Consider the following 22608-nt stretch of genomic DNA (forward strand, 5'->3'; position numbering starts at 1 on the left):
CTTCCAGGCATCTTACTGCAGTCCCAGTGGTTCACACCTAATATTCATTACATTAACCATTTGCAGATGACCTTATTTCTGCTATAATGCTGTGTGTGCAGTCTGAAACTTTTGGAGTGATTGAGGCAGGATTTGATGAAACCTTAAAAAAAAAAATTCTCTTAACATTGTTTTAGAGTTGTTCATGCATGGCTCTACCTGGTGACACTACGCAGGAGTCATGGTGTAGGTTTTCCCCTCGTTGGTTGAGAGGTGAGATCATCTCGGGGAGCTTCACATGCATGCAGAGCAGCAAGCACTTTACATCAGCATCTGTCTCCTAAAGCCACACTCTAGTCTCCAACTCAGGGCTGCCACAAAGGTTGGTGTAGATGCAGAGGTTCAGGCCCCTCTTCTTAACATTGAGCTAGCTTGGTTTTTCTGGTTTCCAGCCTATTTTTGGTTTGTTGCTTCTGTTCTCGTGCTGGACAATTCATAGACCCCCCAGTTGAACTCAAACCTCGGTTGGAGTAGCCTCACTTCTGGCCGCTGTCCTCAGGCTCCTTAGAAGTAGCCATGGACCACAGGTGGAAAGTCCCTGTTGAGTTCTCCAGCTGAAGGTGGTCTGAGCCTCTGCACAGATTTCACAGGTCTTTGGGACTTTGCCTCCGATTCCCAGTGGGAATGGCTGCACCCATGCGGAGTCCATCTGACCACAGATGGACGCTGCCTAGGCTGCAGGGTCAGCTGCTGTCTGTCTGTTTGCAGGATCAGGGCCTGGAGAGCAAGGGGCCTCTCCCTGCTGTGCCTAGATAGCACAGGAAGCTTTTGTTAGCATAGCACCAAGATGATTTGTGTTTTTCATGGGGAAAGATAAACATGAGAAATAATTTATCTAATCTTTGTATAAGCTGGATGAAAATAAGAATGAAATACATGTTGCAATAATAAAAGTGCATTGAAAAGCCTATTTGTTTTCTGACTCAGAAAGACGTAGTTGGCTTGAAAGTGTAATTTTAGCAGAATTGTACCACTTGGTTTGAGTTAATGTTTTGCAGACAGCAGAGTCCTCAAAACAATGTAAAATCTAGGGGATAAATGGAGATCTTCCTGATCATCTATACAAAGCTGGAGACCACGTGTACTCGGTCCGAAGCTTTCATACCTAACATTTTCTTCTGCACTGCAGAGACTGCTTTTTGTTCCTTTTAGGCCCGTCTTTAGATCTAAGATAAGAAGATGGGACTGCCCGCACTTGAAGCGAGCAGAACTTCCCTGGGACTGGCTGATCCGTGGCACCAACGAAGCCAAGACACACAGGAGCAGGGCAGGGTTTAGGGTCAGCTCAAGCAAACTCCATCTCCTTAGTACTTGCAGCCTCGAAGCAGGGACCTTGTGAAGCCCAGCCGTGGATCTGGATTTCAGCACCGCTGCTGAATTGCCAAAGGACACCCAGATACTCTTTTGCTCTTTATAGCCCACCTACTATTAGACACGTTTCTCTTTCCTGTGTCTGGTATTGTGAAGGGGTGCATGTTGCCGGAGTGGGGAACATGGGATGCTTTGCAAAACACTGCCTTTATTCTGTCAACCAAGTGACTGCGACTTTCTTAATTGTGGATTCTTTTAGTTAATTAGAAATGTTTGGAAATGCCTCGCACCTCAGCGGGGTTCAGTTCTGCGGGGTGCCAAGTGCTTTGTTCTTCATCCAGCAAAGCACTTAAGCATGTCTTTAAGAACACTTTACAGGCTGAAATAAGCTCATTGATTTCAGGGCACTGAAGGCTTGAGCCAATACCAAATTTCATCCAATGATCTCGACTCAAATAGTAACATCCAGGAAAGTGTTTCTTGAATGTTAATGCTACCTTAAATAGCAGTATCTCAGGCTTCACAACTTGAAGTGGTCAGAGGAAGGTAACAAAGACTGAAACAGCATATTGGGGGGGGGGATTTCTTCTGGGGAATAGAGGAAAATTCATGGTTAAAGGTGATTTTCCCCCTCTCTCCCCCTTTTTTTTTTCCTTCCAGTTTTGTAGTAGCAGAGGTTAGCTTTAACTATGGTCATCTTCAGTGAGCTTTTAATAAATTGAGAAAACTGAAACAGTTTGGAAAAGTATAGAATAAGCAAATACTCCAGCGAGACTTTTAGTGGCAACATGATTAATAAGGGACACTCCTGGTAATACTATCAAAACAGAGCTATTGCAAAAGCATATGGAGCGTCCCTCTTTCGGGGCAGGAGCAGGATTCAGACAAATGATCCAAGGCGATTTATATGCCTCTTTGCAGTGTGGGTTTTTTCTCCCCCTAGAAGTGTGAGGGGAATAAGCTCTGTATATTTAACTGTGGGATTACACGTAAGGAAAAAAAAATTTAGTAAATCAGGCAACTTCTTTTTGCTCCCAAGTATTTTTATCCTTGTTGATTGTTTGATAACAGGCTACATTCCTTACACAGACCTTTTTTTTTTCCTTAATTTTATGTATTTATTTTTTTCTGTGTCAACCCCCACACATATCTAGTAATAACCTTAAGGAGCTGAAAAAGGGAAACGTTCTCCAACAGGAGAACAAGATGCAAAATACATGAAGATGGGTTTCCAAAACATCCTGCCTTCTGTAAGTTCTACCAGTGCTCTTCTGGTTTTGCTGCCTTTCTCCCTTATAAACAAAAGTCTCTGCTGGCGAGTGGGTATGTGGAGGGGTTGCTTCTAGCTATAACACATACGGCGTTTGCTCCCGTGGGTGCAGCCCGCTCAGCCCTGCATTGCTCATGTCACCCAGGCCAGATTTTCCCCCTGCACTTTGTTCTGAGAGCAATTATTTCTTTATATCCTTTGAAGACGTTTACTGTCCAGCTGCTGTGGCAGCTTGTAGCTGTCATGTGGGAAGGCAAAAGAAGAGAACTGGAGTTAAGACCTTATAAAATTCTTAAGTTTTAGGAAGGTACTGAGATGAAATGATATTGTGGTTTTTCCTCCTCCTTTCTCTCTCTCTCTTTTTTTTTTAAATACAAAATGAGAGAGGACCTCTTGTACTGAACTTGCATAAATTGTACAGGTTTGGCTCTGCTCAAGCCAGAAGTTAAAAAATAAAATAAAATAGCCATCCTGACACATGAGACAATGCAGTCTTCCAAAACCAAAATAGTTTTGTGTAGTACACCAGCATATAGGAGTCAAAGATCTGTGTGTGTGGGCTTTAAGAGATGCCTTGCCTTCTTTTTTTGGAGAAGAAACTTCTGTTAACATCTAAATGATTTCAAGAATTCAGCAAGGATTGAATTCCCTACTTCATAGGCATGAAACTTTCGCATTGCTACTGAACTGTGTTATTTTATCAGCCTCCTGCTCTTCAGACTCCATTTACCAAAAACTTTTAAAAGTGATTATGCAAGTCAAACCTAATTTCTTATCACAGTTCTGTATTTATTGGCTCAGTTGTTTGCAAGGGATTGTTTCACCCACCCTGTTTCCCTTGGCATTTTTAGAAGGTTCTTACAGTTGTTAGCAGCTGTAAATGGTATTAATAAGAAGTATTTGGTTGCTGGTTTCTGCAGTTTTGTATGCTGATTAGGTTGGATTGCCAAAGGTTGAGCAAGTTTCTAAAAGAAGGATTGTTCTTTGAATTGTGAAAATACTATTCTCAACAAAAAGCCAGCTATATCTGTGTCAAGAATTCTACGTGCAGGCTGATACACTTCTGCAGAAACTAGGGTGAAACACTTTGTCTAAATTGGTATTGACTTTAAAATCAATGAAGCCCCATCTAAGAATCTTCTTAAATGTTAAAAGAGCCAATCTGAAAGATGGCAAGGTTTTCTTCCTTTTTCTCAGCGTTGTATTTGAGATGATAAGCACTTGCCCACTTCAGCATTACCTCTTTGGCTTGTCCATACTGTGCTTTTCTTCGTTAAGTAGTTTTAGTGGGTTGGCGAGTAACTTTCTCAGAGTAGCACAGCCTGTTTGTGAAAATGAGCAGATCTTCTGGTGTGGTTTCATCTGGGGAGAATCCAGTGTGCGTGCTCCCTGAACAGTGGTGCAGCTTTAAAGGTTTTCAAGACTCAGGTTGACAAAAGCCCAGAGCAACATGGTCTGAGTCTGGTCTTAGAATCATAGAATCATGGAATATCTCAAGTTGGAAGGGACCCATAAGGATCATTGAGTCCAGCTCCCTAACTTGACCCTGCTCGGAGCAGTAGGTTGTACTAGAACCTGCCGTGGTCCCTTTCCACCTGATGGTTTTATGATTTAAGACTCCAGTTGTCTTCTCTTCAGAGTCAGATCGTATCCTTGCTGTGGTCACCAGATCTTGCTGTTGGAGTACTAGATTCACCCAGATCAAATTCATGGAATGAGTCAACGAAAAATAAGTGCAGTTTCCTTATGCAGACTCTCCTGTTTGAGACCCGCTGCAGGTGGAGAAGGGCTCAGTGAAGTGTGATGGATTTATCCAAGAAAGAGAAGCTGATGCTAAGCAAAGCCTGTTGCTACCTGTGTCCTGTGGAGCAGAGCTTACCATCCGTGTGACAGCAGTAGGCAGGTAATGAGACTATCCAGCCACAAGCATGATCAAAAACTAGTTTGCCAACAGACAAAGTTAGGTTCACTTCCCTCCGGGAAGCCAAAAGTAGAAAAATAAGCATCTCCCACCTTTATTAGGCTTGTGTTCAAGTGCAAGCTACAGCTTGTATTTCATCCAATACATGAGGCATCAGCCTGTGGCTGCTGAGCTGCGTGTAGTTTGTGGAGTGACTTGAGGGCAATTGCTGTAACAGAGTTATGATGTGACCAGCAGATTTGTTCGGTGAGGTCAGATTTCCCAGCAGACTCCCTTAATGTGGAAAGAAGTAATCGTGCCGGGGCTGACACTGCTGGGTTGGCTCAGGAGCCACTTGGTCACCTTGTCCAGCCAAACCTCCTAACAGACAGAGGGATACTCGAGAAACCCTTCTCACCATCCACCGCTGGACTGTGTTTGGAGCCTGCGTTGGGGCTCTGAATTATGCCCCTTCTGGCTCTTGACTACATGAAGATTTTGATATTTAAGGCTGAGGAAGGCTGGTTGCATCCTGCACTTAGCTGGTCTTATTTCTTGAACGTGATTGCGCAACCGCTTTTACTGGAGAAGCTCCTTGACTCAGCCAAGAACATTAATGATAAAATTGTGGTTTATGTGGTAGCTTCCTCATCGTGTACCTGAAATTATCTCTTTGAGCTATTCTGCAAGGTCTGTAGCAGATGGAGGGAGGCATAATGAGCGAAGCAGTTGGGAGAACATTTCAGACTTCTAAGTCGATAATAGAATGGAAAAACAAAAGGAGTATTAGATGCGTGTAACCAGTTCAGACGTAGTATGTAATTAATCTTCATCTGTGGCTTTTAAAATCGGCAACAGCCAGAGTATCCCAGATTTGAAACCCATGTTTGTTCAGTTGTAATGGATGTGTAGATAATTTTTTCTGGACTTCACCCCACCAAGCGTCATCTTCCGGATAGGTTTATGTCAAGTGAATTGACTGGAGCAGCGGTGCACGGTGTGGCTCTAACCATCACCACTGCCCTCTTTTACAGGGTCATCCCAGTAGTTTCACATTTAAAGTTGCCAGTCATTTAATTCCTGACTGGTTTGTACCCATTTTTTAATTTTTAAAAAGAAGAAAAAAAATCCATGCTGCTTTTTAGCTGGAGTTTCTTATACTTAAGTCTGTGTAAAGATGATTTATGGTGCTAGTAGGGGCTCCACTGGAAATGCAAGATCTATTATGAAGTGGATTGAACAGCCCATGCTGAAATGTTTATTGCTGTCTTCAAAATAGAATACATCAGGGTTGATGGTGCCTGTCCAGGAAAGAGAGAGAGTAGAGTGGAGTGGGGCTAGTGGGGTATTTTTAGTATTCCAATAAAAGACAAGGCTTTTAAAGGAAATCACTTATTGCCATTTTGCAATCAAGAATGCAGGAGTGTTCCAGGGACTGCAAGAAATATGCTTAAAGAATGTCAGAGCCATAAGGAACTAATCATTAAATATTCTCTCGTTTCCACCCCCGTTTCTTGCTCTGAGGAAGCCATTTAGAAGGTTTGCAATTTGTATGTAAATCTCAACCCTCCTGACCACGCGGTCAAGTATCCAAGTGACTTAGGAGCCAGCATCCCATTTTCAAAAGTTCTTAAAATTCCTGTGCAAGCAGGGCACTTTTTTAAATAGAAGACACATGGACCAGACTTCAAGAACACTTAATCTGACCTTAAATGACTTGGTATGAACACTATATGATTTTTTTTTTTCTGCTATAGCTTTTTCTACTTGATCAATGTCTTGCTAGTGAAGTTCCTCGTGCGGATTCAGATAGACCAGTAAAACGGTAGTTTTGTTACTGCAGCTTATTCCACTCGTTTGACTGAGCTGTGATTATTTTTATTTCAGTTTTTTTCATGTGTAACTCTAGTTGTTGGTGCGTTAAACGTTTCGGAAGCGTTCTGGCACTGTAATATATCCTTCTAACTAGGGAGTGAGTAATCCCAGCATTTGTTCGAGTGAAAAACAAAGGAAGAGGCAAAAGATAATACTTTCTCAAGTGATTTAAGAGCCTAATGGGACAATTTACTGATGCATCTCAGCAGAGCTAGTGGTTACCTGCTCCCTCTCCCCATGTTCCCATCTTTTTCCTTGTACTGGCACTGGTGTCCTGGTGAGGCAGTTCAGGGAGCTATAATGGTAGAAAACTGACCCTACCAAAAACAAAGACCGGGGTGTCGGGCTGATGGCAGATGGATGTGGGCAGATGTCCCCTTCTACGCCAGGCCAGCAGAGCCGTCCTTTCATTTTACTATTTTTTTTCCCCCCATTTGTTTTTACTGGAGAAAGTAGTGGAGGAACAACAGTCCCCTGCTGAGATCATCTGTCATGTCTCTGCCTTTTCCCTGCTTGCTGCAGGTAGCGGCTCTGGGGTAAGCTGCTGCCTGGCAGACCCTTTCTTTCAGGAAAACCATTTTGAGTTTGCCAGCTGGGCTGCAGCTTCTGCATGCCTCGCTAGAGTAGGGGCTGGTGGGGGAAGCTGAGCTGGAGAAGGTGCGTGGATGTATGAGTGTGAGGAGGAACACCAGCCGTCGGGGCACTGCGGAAGGCAGCGAACGCCCCATCTCTGGGATTTAACTCACCTTAGCCCCAGGCTGGTGCCTCTCCTTGCAGCCTGTGCTGTGTCTGTCTGGTAAATCTGTGAAGTTTCTAATGCAATGAGAAGTCTCTTTCGTGACCTGTGCTGCTGAAGGACCACCTGATGGTAGGTAACCTTTGGATGTTCTAAGATCATTGCCGCCTTGCAAGGAAAGCTTCACCTGGCTCTCCTTCACACCCTTTAGCTCCCGGCTGTTCTCTCCACCACGGTTCATGAAGCTGTAGTCCACGCCAAATGCTTCTTCTGTTCTTCATTGCTCATCTCCCTCAATGGCGTGGGGAGGATAACTTCTGGTAAGCCTAGAGATGGGGAAGTCCCAGTTAAATCTGCGCTTTCTCACCCTTTTGTCCTGATTTTTGCTGAGCTTATGCCAGAACAAAGGGGTTCAGGTGACACCTGTGGCTTGGTTGGGCTCGCCTGGGTGAACCTCATCTGAAAGACAGGGATTAGTAGAACTTCTGTGATCCTGTTTGGGCTTGTTTTGTTTCCTTTCTTCTGGGAAACCTTTAGTGCACATGGAGGTTTTTGAAACTTTCACAAGTCCAGTTCCAAGTTGTAACACAGTTATTCAGAAATGCAGCACATTGCTTGACTGATCTTGTTTCTTGGCATTGCTTATGTAAGGGAAAGGATGCTAGAGAGTTTGGAGAAGGGAAAATTGGAAAGTGTGCGTGCTTATTTAATAAAAATAAAAAAGGGAAGAAAAATAAGCCACATGCAGAAAAATCCAGTAACCATGTCTGCCGATGACCTTTGGGGTTGGAAATAGTTTGATAATAGCAGTGTGGGGACAAGCAAGGAAAGTCTGTGAAGTCACGCTAGCAAGAACAAAAGGAAAAAACATGAGAATATTTCCAGTTTCTGGCTTGCTGGGAGCTGGGTCATCTCCTGCACAACTTCGGACCTCTGCACCTGGTGCTGCCCCAGCACACTCATCAGAAAAGGGCATCAGAGATGAGTAGAGGTTGCCAGGTTTGACTTGAAGTAAAATAGACAGTATGTGGGAAAACACCAAAAGAGACTCTCGGGGAGACTTAAGGTCTTAAATTGTCAGCTTTGGCTGGGCAGGGGTGCAAGGTCCTGCATGAATTTACCCCAAAAGACAACTGGTGCTCCGGAGGGGCTTTCTTTTAGCCTGCCTTTAGCATGGTTAACAAAGTTGGAGAGAAATTGCTGCAGAGTTAACATTGCTCATTAAATGCATCTGATCTTTTCTTTGGTACAGCAGCGAGTAGAAAGGCTCCAGTAAATGTTGGGGTTTTTTGGGTAGGAAGTAAATTAGGTAAGCTGTTGCCTCTTACATCTGCTCTTTGTGCAATGATGAGTCCAATAAATGATTTTATTATCAAGCATTTTTGCAGAAAGGTATTATTCAGGTATGTGTATAAATTGCTTTAAAGCTCTCTGGTTCAGTAATTCTGTCTCAGAGGTACATTGAACCATTTCTCCTAGGTTGTCCTCTGTGAACTACCTTCTGCTATTTAAAGTAGATACAAATTTAGCTCAAAGTGTTCCCTTTCCTGCAGACTTCTCTGAAAGTTAAAGCTTGTGACAGTTTAGTTCTTGCTGTGCTCTCAACTTGTCTTCAAATCCAGACAAATGTCTTGCCTGTCTCTGAGCTTCATTTCTGGTGGCTCAGATGGTAAAATGCACTTATATTTCTCAATTTCCTTAGGAAACCTTCCTGTCTTTCAACTGCTCTTCTTCTAGTCTGGTTCTCAGGTCAATGCAAGAGGTTAATGAATTGTGTAGACTTATAGATGTGCAGTCAAATGTATATTTATGCAGCATCTTAAACTGTTGCATCGAAACCTTCCGACCACTGCCAAAGGCAGGCGATTACCCTCACACAGAGCAGCTAAGCATCGGAGATGTTGAAACGTGAGCAGCGGTTGAAGGCTGTGACCAAATTCGTTTGAGCTATTCCTCTGACTGTTGCGGTTCATGTGAGGTTGGGTTTGTACAGCGTATATCGCTTTTTGAAAGAATATGGGATTTCTTTGCAATTGTGCTTGGAAGTAGTTCAATATACTATCTGGCGTGCATTTATAATTTGAAAAATAGATTAAAAAAGAAGCAAATTGAAGTATAACAATAATGGATTAAGAGAAACACTTATCTCACTTCCTTTCGGAGGGCTGCGCATGTGGTTTGGGACCCAAACGCTCGGGATTATTCGATCACTGAAGCAATAAACGTTTTGGATGTAAACTCACTCCATGCTGCTTCTGAGACTGAATCTGACATTTATTTTCCGATAGTGGTGGTTTTTATCTTGCTGTTACTTAGACACACTTTGCCAACAGGTCTTGCTGTCAGTAATGTAAGGTATCTTCATGCCCTGATGAAAGGCTTGTATTAACAACAAACTCGTCTGTGGGCCCGAGAGGGAAGTGTAGCTCCAACCCAAAGTGACAAAAAACCCACAAAAATGCCATTTTTTAAATATGTGAAATAATGTTGACTGAGGAGTTAATGTGTTTAAACAAAGTCTGTACCTTTGACTCAGATAACTCGTTTCTTCAGGTTAATCTAGTGTTGCATGAATAGCTCCAAATGTGGAATAACTCATAAAGTAAGAGTTTTTTCATCTTACATAGGAATGACCTAGGTTTTTATTTCTTCCAAATAAGGAATTAATAATGCAATAATTGTTGTTTCCAAAGAGCTCAGCTTTTTTGAGAAGTGTCTCTCTTTTTTCTCCTCTAGACCAATGAAACACATGGGCATTTGGAGCCTTTAATAACTGTTCGCAGAGCCTGTTCTTGATTTCTTGAGAATTGCCAATGATTTTGATGTCAGAGTTGAGAGGTACGATTGTAGTGTTAAATTTCTCAAGTCAGACCAGTTGAAAAGGAAGGTCAAAAGCAATAACGTCCAGGTTCCTCTGGGCGGGCGGGGGTGTAGGATAATGTGCGATCGCAGCGTTTTACACAGACGTATCGCCCAAGAAAAAGTTTGGCTGTCACAAAACTAATAAAGAACAAGCCTCTGGAGAGATGGTTTCAATGATGCAGGTGTAGGAATCGGGGAGTGTATTTACATACAAGCCAGCTTAATAGCGTGGGATTTATGCTAAAGTGGTTCTTAATGCAATACAAATTGAATACCCCGTCTCGCTCGAAATGAGGAAAATGTTAGAAGGAAAGATTTTTTTATAGCTTTTGGGGGAGAAAGTGTTTGGCTTTTTTTAGGGAACGTAAAGGACAGCAAGATGGATTTCTTCGGGAGTTTGCCATGTTAAACTAGTGCTTTAGGTATGTGCGTCGGATTTGGAGCCAGCCTTCCGAGTTGGTTCTCTGTTGCCTTGAAAATAAAGGTTTTGAACAGATTCGGGCAGGGTATATCTGGCAACACGGACTTAAAATTAACTTACTGAAAAAGCAGATACATTTTGTTTTGGTTTTTTTTAAACTATGACATTAAAAAGAAGTCCTTATAGAAAGCAGCTATGACTCTACAGCCTCTTGTTGAAACTCCCATCTTTTCCCTGCTTCTCTCCTGCCCTATAAAACAACTATTATGTGTTTATAAGTTAGCGCTCCATGTCACTTGTAAAAGAAGACTTATTCATAAACTTCTGGATAGACAGTTCTGTGGGAATATAACTTTCTTGGCATAAAACAAGCCACTTTTTCCAGATAATGTAATGCTATACCAGCCTCTTTAAAGTCATAGTGTGCTATTTATTATTATTTTATAACCTATAAAAGACACCAATGCTGAGCCTTCAGTGTTATTGAGAATGACAGTACACACACATCAGCAGAAAAGATAAGGAAAACCCCAGGCAAAACTCCCGTTCACAGAAATAGTCGCCAGCAAGGTGCTGAGGGATGCTCGGGGCTTGTTGCAGGGCTGCTTTCCCCTGGCCTCCTCTCTGCAGACAGCAAGAGCCGGGGCAGATCACAAATAGGCGCGTCTCATTTTTTGGGTGGGATTTGCCAGTTGCAAGTTAGAAGTTCTTGAAACAGACTTGGATGGAACATTTCAGCTTTTGAAGTCGTGGCAGATGATTTGGATACACACACACACATGCCTTAGAAAATTTTTTTTTAATGGGCTGAAATCAGTATTTACTCCACCATCCAGAAACCAGCAAGCAGCCAGCGTGTGGTTGTGTTTGCTTTCTGAATATGTTCAATATTTGGAAAGAGCACTGAGCCCGTGAAACCATACAGCTCGCCCAAAGGACAGCTGCTTCCCAAATCTCCAGGTTTCCAGCTGACGTGGATTTGGGGATGACAGATGGGGATCGCATTGGTCAAGTCCGTGTCCAAAAAACTGTTGCTGCTCGCGGGTTGGGAGGGACTGCCCTGCTGCCAGAGCAGTCTGCTTCGAACCGGAAAGAGAAACCGTGGCTATGCACCCCCATGAAAAGGAAACATCAGCCCTTAGCATATGCTCATATTTACTTATCCTATTTATAAGGACTGACCAATATTCTGTGCACTAATTATAGCAGCAGGGACTGAAAGAGATTTCCTTGCTCATTGAGTCCAGACCTCAGCTATCACAGGCAAATTCCCTCTGCACTTGCTTTCATAAGCCGTCCTAGTATGCTTTGAAAGCATTTAGGATGTTCTCCCTAGTGACTGGATATTTCCAGTGGCAGCCCAAGCTGGCCTGATGCTCAGAGAGATGGCAGCGGGTGAATATCTTGATGTGGATATCTTGTGTCCATTACTGACGGGCTTGGGGTTAAACAAAGAGTAGTAGAGTGGACCTGGTGTTCAACTGGAAGATGCCTCCAAGGCAGAAGGACAGATGGGCATTGCCACTGGAGACCTTCAGTGTGACCTGCGAAGCCCTGGGTGCATCAGCCACTGCCTGCTCCTTTCACATCCCTACCTTCAGCTGGATGGGGGTGCTGGGGTGAGTGTAGGCATAGCTCTTGAATTCTGGGGTTGTGGCTGGAGCGTATTGGTCATGACCTACCTGCTGCACTAGCCGGGGATGCTGGGCAGCCATATGAAGCAATGTCAAGTGCCTGCTCCTTGCGTGTAGGGAGTGCCTGGCTGCCAGGGGGCTGAAAGAGAAGAGCTGAAGCGTTGCTGACATTACTTGCACCTTTGAACAAAGGTATCCTCAGTCCTTGGAATATACCTTGCCAGCGTGCATTTATAAAAATGAAACCGGTATCTTGTTACTGGAGCAGGGGATGCCAAGGAGGAAGGTGCAACTGTCTCCTCTGCAGGGGCTGCCCCGTGTGAAGTTGTGATGTGAGACACCTTGTAGAAACCTGGGTGCTCTAATTGATAACACATTAAATCTCAATGGCCAGCACTCTGTGGCTACACAGCGATTTTAATGGTAAATCAATAGTCTGATAGAAGCAGACCAGAAATCTTTTGACAGTTATTCAAGAGGGACTTGTCAAAACACAATGTATTTATGACCAAGTTCCTGCCTGCCTGTTCAAAGGCACTTGAACCCCGGCCAGATCCTAAACACGCTCAGTTTCCCAGGAGTTATATTCAGCACAATAAGTGGATATTTCACAGTAAATATTGCCTTGTCAGAAAGCTGGCATAAGCACCTAGTTGACAAGCAACAATTGGCTGCTTTGTATGGGTGCTGCGAGCGCTTGTCTCTCCGTTGGCGGCAGTGCTTGTGAGCAGAAATTTCTGCTGGGCTCCAGCCGTCGTTAGCATTAGGAATTAAAAATGCTTTAAAGAAAACTGCAGATCATTGAGTCTCAGCTGCTTCCATCTGAACAGTCAGCAGAAGGAATTGGAAAGTCTCGATGATTAATCACAAACACAAAAGCCGGCTGCTGGCTGACGGTAGGTATCCGCTCTTCTCCGAGGAAACCAATTCATCAGTGTTATTTGTGATTCATAACAGTTATTTGAGGCAAATAGGCTTATTTAGTACATGGCACCCTGCGCTTGCGCGAAGTTACAAACCAGAGATGGTAATTATTCTCTGTCCTATCGCAGCTCTGCAGCCCGTCCGGGATTTCTGCAGCGTGGTGTAGGCTGTAACACACGTGCAGCGCCTGTAGTGTGGGCTCTGTACCGAGAGGAGAGGGATGCCTGAGAGGAGAGGGATGCTCTTGAGGGCAGGGATGTGCTGTGTCCCGGGTTTGCATGGTGCTCGGCATGGTGCAGCTTCAAGGCACGTCTGAGGTCTCTGCGACGGGAAAACAGCAAAGTTTGGGATGAAGAGAGAGAAATGAAATGATTTCTTAGACTTGTCGTCTGTGTGACTAGTGTTTTGTTATCACCAAGGACGGCTGGCAGTGCACCAGAGGGTATGGGCTTTAAGTGCGGTCTTATTTCTAATGAGAATTTACACCCTCAAGTTACACAGTCCCGACGGGGCAGGGGTAGTTACTGTCTGGCTGGATAGACGCGAGGGGATACGGTCCTCAGCCATCACATGTATTTACACAGATCATTACCCCCCTGGAAACTGCGGTGCAAACTGGGGGTGGAAGATCATCTAGATGCCCAAACCTCTTCAGGCAGATGCAGACCCGGAGGACATATTTGCCTTTCCATGTGAACCCCAGCTGGGAAGTTGTTTGTGTAGGAGTAAATCGGGTACGGCGGGAAGGGTGTCCATGATGAACCCCAAACCAGCGACCCTCAAATCTGATAAATCCTGGGGAGAGGGAATAGATTTGGGACTTGGAGAAGGGCTGCCCCAGGTGACTCCAGGAAGATGGGGTATGGTGTGAACCCTAGGTCCTCTGGTCTCACGGCTGGACAGATAGTAGGTGAGACAGACTAAAGAGCGATCTTAACCTAGAGATAAATTACGTGTATTATAACCTTTTCTTTCCATCTTATATCTGAAAATTTGATCTTAACTTTTTTTTGGAAAAGACTTTGCTAGGTTTGGAGTATTGCACCCCCTGGCTGCCCAGGGACCGGGGGGTCAGGATCGGGGTGACGGGCAGAGGTGCAGCTGATCTTGGCAGTAAGATTAAAACCTGGCAATGCAGCATGAGTGCTGGTGCTCCCGGGAACGGCGGGGAGACCCTGCGTCCTGCCGGCACGCCGTGCCCTGAAACTCAGTGTAAGCTGAGGACGTGCCCTCTGCGTTTCTGCACTGCTCCTCCAAGCTGGAACAGCAGCACCGTCTCAAACTCTTTAGCAAACAGAGCTTCAAGACCACTGCACTTTCTCCAACCTGCCTTAATTAATTGCTCTGTAATTGCACATAGACTTCTGCTTGCACTTCCCACGTTTCCCTGAGAAATGCATTTCAAATCTGTATTCTTGTCACTGTTTCCTTTTGCTTTCTGATCCTGTTTACTTTGTTAGTGGCTTTGATTCCTGAACTTCTCTTTGAGGAGTTCTTGTCGAGGGGAATATTTGTATTTCATAGGACTTGAGCAAAAGAAGGCAAAGCAGGCAGGGAATCTAGAAGGCATAATCATTGTCAGATCCTGTCCGCAGTTTTTGTAGGAAAACATGTTGTACTCTGTGAAACACCCAGGTTTAAAAGCTTCAGATCCTTCTAATCTGCTGTTCTGTAGTATAGGGGGGAAAAAAATGTGCATAACATCTGGTCTCTATCATGCAAGAGGTACTTTGAAATTTGTGTGTTATTGACAATTTATATCGTCCTATTTTTTGTGCATATCGCACGGATCAGGTAAGCCTTTAATACTGGCGGATTGCTGATTTATATTGCACCGACACGTGCCATCTCTGCTTCTCCATCTCTCACATGGGGAGTGAGTACTTAACCACTGCTTTTGGAGACAGAAAAGTGGCTCCAGGTTTTTAGTACCAGTCTCTTTCCAGGAATAAAATGAAGTTTATTTCATTTTGCTGTCCCGCTCTTTTTGCCCTGAACGTCCTCTTAAGTTTCCTATTCCTTCTGCTATTGCCCATTAGCAATACTTTATTAGTCCCCCACCTTCCCCTGTTTCTGCTGTGTAGTAATTCTGGGTTTATGTGCAGTTTTTCTTAGGAGTTGTCAAAGAATAATTACGCCCCATTAACTCCACTTTGTATCATTACTAATTCACACCTATAGAGTATTTTCCAAGCAACTGATCTCTGTTGTCTCTTAATTGCTGAAGTCCATAAACTCTATTACACTGAAACTGTGCTAAGGATTTGCACCCTCTAAAACTTTTCCCTCCAGTGCAAAACATAACAGAGAATCTGAATGTGGCAGCTTTATCAGATCTTATTTCTTCCCAATTTAAGAAAATTATTTGCTTCTGGCTCTGTTGAAGACTACAAAATGTATATTAAGATGTAAAAAGCAAGAGGCTAGAAGCACAGTAAAAGTATAGATCATGTTCCCAATGGATTAATCTAAGCTCGTGTTGCTGGGTGTGTTGAGTGGTCGGCTGAGGTTGAAAACTGAATGATATCCCTGTCTCACCCATTCCGGTGGGTTGGAGCAAGTAGCCTGTGTATGGTCCGAGATCCAGCTGTGTCAAATATGCTCGGACGTGCATTGATAGGCACTGACCCAGGATGAGGATCTGGAGCTAGGCTAGGCACTGCAGGAGCCCAGCGGTGGGAGCATCCTCTGGGATGCTTCCCGAAGGACTTCACCTGCGAGGGAGCTGGTGCTGGTGAGCCATGGTGGGAGAAACCCGGTTTCCCGGGTGTTCCCAGCACGGACCCTGGCTGCCCCGCGCCTGCCGGGGCTGGGTGCAAGCACGGCGGTCGTCAGCTGAAAAGGCAGCGTTGTGCAGCACGGTGCCGGTGGCTTCTGGAGTCAGATCCAAACCCAAGCCCTGCCAGGGGTGCAAAGAGAGTGGCAGGGACAGACAGATGCATTTTTACTAGTTTATTCCGTTTAATGTGATTAATAAGCAGTGTCATCCAGGTTTAGCCTGAAGCTTACTGTGCTCTCAAAAAATCACCCCAAATCATCCTACCCCAAAGGATGCAGTAACTATCCACTATTTAGCTAAAGCCCTTGTCCCTGCCTAGCCAAAGAGCTGGACCCCACACCCCACCTCAGTGCTGAGTCCTGCCGCAATCCTTGGGCATCCCAGGTGGAGCGTACGGAGCTGCTGCCGTCTCTGCAGTCAGCTGTTTCTGCAAGGAGAAGAAAGGCTCGGTATCCGAGACCTGCTTGAGCCAGTGCAGTGAAGCGCTGCTCAAGCTCACTTCAGATAACGAATGGTTTCAACTGAGCATAAAAGAAAAAAATACTGTTGGTGGCAACTCTTATTTCCCTGGAAAAAAATCCTGGACCCCTGGCAGAGAAACAGTTTCTGCACAGAAAACATGACACTATTTACAAAAAGTGATGTCTAATATCCTTTTCCAGCTTGGAAAGAGGAGTTTATTTTAATACATCCTTTTTTAATTGCCATGAGCTGGACTTGTAAATATTGTAAGTGGTTGAGTAATAGTCATCTGTGAGCGGACCAAATGAAGGGACATTTTTTCCGCTCGTGGAGCCCTCACATATTCCCACAGCTCTGACAGTGGGATAGCATGGAGCAGATACTAAACCAAGACAAAAGCCTCCTAATTAAGAGATCGTTTAACCCCAGAGGTTACCTGTGTGCGTGATGCCAGTGCCTGAAGCATGCAGTGGTCCAGCTGGCCGCGCGAGGAGTTCACGTGTTGGGGCTGCTTCGGGAGGAGATGGGGTGGACCACAGGGATCCAGTCCATTTTCAGTAAAACATTTCTTTCTCTCCTCTAAGAAAGAGGAGAGAAAGGGGAGAGTTCTCCCGAAGAAAGGGGAAACTAAGGAGAATTAGTTTTCTCTAGCAGGTGTCTGACAGCCGTGTTGCCTTACTGCTATCATTTATCTGAGAGAGAAAATCTGCTTTGCTGGTTTTCTGGATCAGTCTTCAAAACGATCCATAACTTACATTTTTTTAACACCATCCTTCTGCAGACCAGCGTGGTGTGCCCGAACTAAAAAATAGTCATAAAGTTTTGTAAGATCGTGTTAGTCATTAACTTATGCATATCAACCAGCATGGTTTTGGGGCAGGTTGGAGCACACGGAGCCCGTGTGCTGCACGGCTGGGGAGAGCACTGTTAGACTCCCTTTGATGCTGCTTGATCTTCATTTTCCCAAGTCAGGTACATACCTGAAAGCCCTGCTTTTGCTCTGCAAATAGTTTTGTCTGAAAGCAGGAGTAGTTTGTATTGGAAACAATTTCCTGATGCAATTTGGATTTCCTTCTGAATAATCCTTTGCCCCAGTGGGATGGTACAGAGGGATTCTAGAAAAGCTTAACTGGCCTTGCCATGAGTTAAACATATCCCTTAATCTTTGCAAGGCAGATGTTTAAGTAGGAAGATACCCTGCAGGCACTGTTAAAAAACATTAATTTGAAGGGTCAGGAAGAGAAAGAACTGCTTTACCAACGTGGGGTTTGAGTCCACGCCGCTGTTCAGGTCATCGGCGTGCAGGGATCTGGTGAGGTGCTTGCATGGGGGAAAATCTGTCTCAGCTGGGAGGAGGAGCAGGACTCAGAGGAAGAATTTAATTGCAGAAGACCAATTGTTAAAGATGAAGGCAGCAACCTTAACGTCGTTTCATCTTTTCCAGGAATGCTGGTGGTGATTGTGTTGCTGCTGATTGCGATTGCTGTGGTTGCAGTCTGGCCGACACAGTAATGCGGATATGGGGCCCATCGGAGCTGCTGCTCGACAGCTGAGCGCGGAGGACTCCAGAGAAGAGACCGACTTTGTGCAAAGACCTTCTGTGTTTTAAATAAACTCAACAGTATGAGAATGAAGCTGTGTTCGACAGACATCCGCTCTTCCGTCGGTGCACAGCTGAAGAGCACTGTGTGATTTGGAGGGTTTGAACTTGAAAAGGACTCTCTTCCCACCTTCATTTGGCACTCGGGAGGCTGCAGCTGGCTGTACAATAGATGCACTTGTCGGTGCATCTGCGTCTGAGCACGCACTGGTGTCAGGGTGCTGCCTGCCCGGCCCGCTGCCGCTTCTGCTGAGTGGTCAGTCTCCGAGGGCTTTAAAATACTAAAATAAAGGTGTAGTGTGGGAGTACAGCAGTGGTGCTCCTACGCTTTCTGATACCTTCCTTCAGAATGAAAATTCTTACTTGTTTCAAGGAATAAATGTTTTTGGGGAATGACTGCATCTGGATTCTCGCAGGATGGGAAGCAAGAGCACGTGGAGCCCTGCAGAGAGGCGCAGGGCCCCCATGAGCTGCACAGCAACGCTGGCGAGTGAGTCAGTCCTTGGCCCTTGGGGGAGAGTTATCGGTGTCGATCTCCACGGATAGAAGTGTAAACAGCAGCGAGTCTTGAACGAGGCGCTTAAAGAGTGGAAAGGCTTGCCCGACGTGCGCTCATGAGGAAGGCGTGCTCTCCACGTGCTCTGCCATGCTCTGCCAGGCTGACCGCAGGAGATGTGCTGGCATTAATGTACTAATCTCGGCGATCGAGGTCTGCCTCTTTCTTTTATAACTTTTCACACGCTGTTAAAACTGAGAGGAAGGAGTACCTATGTAAAAACTAGTGAAAAAGAAGTATCGAATGTTCGCTTCTGGCCAAGAAAATCATTATTTTGTTATACGTGCCAGTTTGATTTCAGAATTGATAGAGCAAGCAATAAATACTGAATAAAAGCCGATCCATTTATATACAACTTATCTGCCTGGGTTTTTATTGTTTCCTATCATCTCCTGTTCCACTTGAATGATTCTCCAATGCTTCCATTTCCTGAGAGCTGATTTGGAGAAGGAAAAAAGCAATTCCTGTCAGACTTCATGTGTATCATGACATACATTTCCTGGCGGATCCGTAACACTTGCCAGCCCTGGGCTGGTCCTCACCTGCGGTGGTGGAGTATCTCCTTTCACAGCTCTCAACGGGCTCCTGGCACTCGTTTCCCTCTCCCTGCTTGCCACCCACACAGTTGCGGTGGTAGCACATTTAGCAGGTCTAGCGCTGGTCTGGGAGGTGGGAAACCAGGGTGTCCTGGTGCTGCATCCCCTCTTGAGTGACATGAAGCCATTTTGCTCTTCTGAGCTCAGTTTCCTCATCTATCAGCTGGGACTTGGGCACTGGCCCCTTTGTTAAGTGCTTGGTGATCTGCAGACCGGAGTGCGAAATTGCTCTTCTCCTTGCAGCATGCAGGTGTCGGCTGTAGCTGAGGCTTTGACGCAGTTGCGCCAGGATCTGCAGTGGGAATGACCGAGCTGGCTATGATGGGAGAAAATGGGGTTTTGCAGGAAACAGAGGCAGGGAACTGTTGGGTCCCCACTGAATACGTACCTGTAATTGGTGGATAGGAGCCGTTCCCTGGAGCTGAAGAGCACGGTTGCCTGTCTGTGTGCTCCTGGGAAGGGCAGAGAGTAGGTGGAGAGAGGAGCTTGGTGCAGAGAAAGCTGAACCTCATGGCGCAGGGCACTGGGCTTCAAACGGGGCTCTGTGCTGGTGCCCAACCCATCTTCTGATGCTCAGCACTGAAGGTTGGAGCTGGAGGGGAGACCAGCTCCTCTGGAGGGATTCGAAATCTTGGGGCAAGGCAGACTGTGCTCTGCTGGCTTCAGCATCCTCATCTGGTGTTTACGGTCAAAGGTGGGAGATCCAGGCTTGGACTTGGTGGTAGGTAGATACCACGTTCCGCCTGCGAAGCAAACCAAATGATGCCCATGGCCAGGAGGGAGCAGAGTCTTCTACGCATTTCCATGTGCTTTGCTAGAGAAAATCCTTCCTGACGCCTTTAAAAGTCCAGTCCAGGTTGTGCCTGCTTGCTTGCTTTTCCTTTGAGAAATGCTTCATCCTACAACCTTCAAAGGAGAGGAGGGGGAAAAAAAAGAGAGTTTTACATTCTCGTGGTTTTCAAAAGGACACAACGGGTTTTTGATTAGTTTATTGCTTGATCTCAGATTAGAAACGGAGCTTTAAGCAAGGCTGCTCCAGCTGGAAACAAGTAACGGGCAGCTTTGGAGACGTGTTCAAAACTTGTGCGTTCCTGCAGTTCATGTGTGGAGGGACCAACACTGGAAACTCTCCTGGAGTTGTTTCTCATCGGCAGCCTGAGCCCCAGCCCTGCAGCGGGATTTCACTCACGGCTCCGGTGCAGCCTCCTGGATGTTTGGTGACAGCAGGAGAATAACATGCAGTTTATTGAGATGAGACTACGGACTTGGGTTTCTAATTAAAACTGTCATTTATGGAGGGAATTAAGGTTTTGTTTGAATTCCCAGGATGCACAGGATGGATTCGTAATTCATCCTGATCAACGTGTCGTGGTGACTTTGTTCTGATAGAGGCTTTAAAAAGATGTTTTCTGACCTGTTGGGTCCTCAAGCACATTTTTTCTGTTAGTGCCTGGGAAAGGTAGAAACGCGAGGCTTTGCTCTGCTGAACTGTCGAACAAAGGGGTTCTCAGATTTGCCCTTTAGGTAACATTTAATGTGTCATGTGGGTGAGGAGTTTCATTAAAAAGAAGTGGATTTGGCAGTGTTCTGCCATGTGTGGAAAGCTTTTCTGTCTCCTTGCCCCACCAAAGAAAAAGGAAGGTTCAAATACCAGAGCCGCTGGTTGTTGGCTCTGAGCAAGCGGGGTTGGAGAGCCCAGCTCACCGGGGTCCGGCGCGGCTTCACCGTGCCTCTGGCTGCTCTGATTTCCAGGCACGGGGCAAAGGATGCTCAAGCTGCCCGTTGAACCTGCACCGTGGGGCTGCTGGAGTCACGCACCTGCGGTGGCTTCTCCAAGCGATGTCTTCCCCATTTCCCTGGTGCCCACCTGGAGAGATATCCCAGGCTTTGCCTTCCCTTGCATCTCCTTCATTTCTCTCGAATGAGGATGTGCTTGGGAGTTTAGCTGTTTCCAGTTGTTATTTCATCAAAAATACAAGTGCTGGGGGAAGATCTGGTACGTGTTAGAGGTGCTTACATGTCTAAGTGCCCTTGATAAGAAGTCCCTAGCTCCTACGTGAGGATAAAGATGATCTTGAAAGGCTGCTGGGTATTTTCACACGCCTTTATTTCTGCAGGTTGGGTGTGAGCTTGGCGCTGAGCTTGGCGCAGTGGACGGCTGCTCTCCCGCGCTGCCTGGTGGGACCAGGCTGCGAGCAAACGCTCCGGGTCTGGCCCTCAGTGGGAATAGGCTCTTTCCCCTCTTTTCAGAGCTACCATGTCTTCTTTGGACAACCGGCCGCCTGCCAGGAGGACGTGGAGCCAGGGCGATCTGGGAAACCCATTTGCTTCTCTGTGGAGCCGCAGGTGACAGCCCCGGAGCAGAGGTGGTGGCACTCGTGACCCATTTGTCCCTGCAATAAAGATCTGAGATTTCTGGCCTCTGAGATGTTTTTGAATTCATAAATTACCAGTGACGCTAAGGGCGTGGGTCACATACGCTGACCCCTCGGCAGTTTGCAGGACCTTTTGCCATATTTTTGTCTCTGGAAGTGTTTTGCTGCCTCAGTTCCCCCCTGCCTCCAGCTTTCTAGCTTGTCCGTACCACCAGCACTTGCCTGGTCTCGAGTACCAGCTGCTTCAGTAGTGTCTGGCACCACTGATGCCCCGTGGGAGAGGGGTGACGGAGCCCAGACCCCCTGCAGCGGATGGGCAGAAAGGGACGGCGCTGGCAAGCAGCCTGTGGACAGGGGCAGAAAATGGGTCCGGAGTGGGGTTGGCAGCTCCCCTGACCCCAGGCTCTGGCTGTCCCCTGTCCCCATGCCTGTCCACCCCCTCTGTGCGGGGTCCCACGGGTTTCGGCGTGCCCTGGCTCTGTCCCGCTGCAGGGCACAGTCTCCTCCGCAGCAGAGGAAGGATGGGGAGCCCGGCAGGACGTACTCCGGTCCAGAGCTCACAGCAATCCCGGAGAGCCCAGAGGTGCTGGCGGGGACCCCCCATCCCACCCGCCGTGAGCCTGCAGTGACCCCGCTGTCCCCAAGGGCGGGCGGCCGGTGACGGGGAGCGCTGCTGGGAGGATGCTGGTGGGACACGCGGCTGGGACTGACGGTCAAAAATAGCTGTGCGCCACCTCGGACCCTGCCAAAGGGATGTTGGCAGAGACCGAGGGAGGCGGAGGGGACACCGTCACCTCCCTGCCCAGGTCGCCATTCCTTGGGCTTGCCGGCCCATGGGGTGGGAGGAAGCAGAGATCCTTGGAGATTTTTACAGTTTACAAGTTTATTCAACTGGTTTCTGACTTTAGTTCTACCGAGTGGGTGCTGAACAGTTACAAGCTCCTTCGGGTTCAATTACAGCCAATCTAACGAAACAAACAAATGAAGAGGGGAAAAAAAAAAAACAAAACAACTTGGAAAAACAATAAGAAAATCCACAACTTTTTCACGTGTCATTAAATATATTCATATATAATAACCATAATATATTAGTATGCATTGTAAAGAAACATCGCCCAAAGCAGTATGCAATGGTCATAACTAAACAACATTTACAGTTCAAGATATTAACAGAAATAATAAAAAAAAAAAACTGAACCCCAAAACGAACACAGGTTTTGTGAGGGGAGAGGAGGCGGGTGTGCAGGGAGAGGGCACAGACACGACGA

The 22608-nt window shown here is 46.1% G+C and overlaps 1 protein-coding gene across 1 annotated transcript in view; it reads left to right on the top strand.

The window, feature by feature from the left end:
- STX8 (syntaxin 8) overlaps window positions 1-18724 on the top strand; it is a 106477-nt gene extending 87753 nt beyond the window's left edge. The window contains exon 8 of the mRNA XM_072881155.1: window positions 17658-18724. Within this exon, the coding sequence (XP_072737256.1) occupies window positions 17658-17725 (68 nt within the window). The 3' untranslated portion in view covers window positions 17726-18724. The remainder of the gene's footprint in view (window positions 1-17657) is intronic.
- The last annotated feature ends 3884 nt before the right edge of the window (window positions 18725-22608 follow it).

The sequence above is a fragment of the Ciconia boyciana genome, chromosome 16, assembly GCF_034638445.1.
Source record: "Ciconia boyciana chromosome 16, ASM3463844v1, whole genome shotgun sequence".
Taxonomy (NCBI): domain Eukaryota; kingdom Metazoa; phylum Chordata; class Aves; order Ciconiiformes; family Ciconiidae; genus Ciconia; species Ciconia boyciana.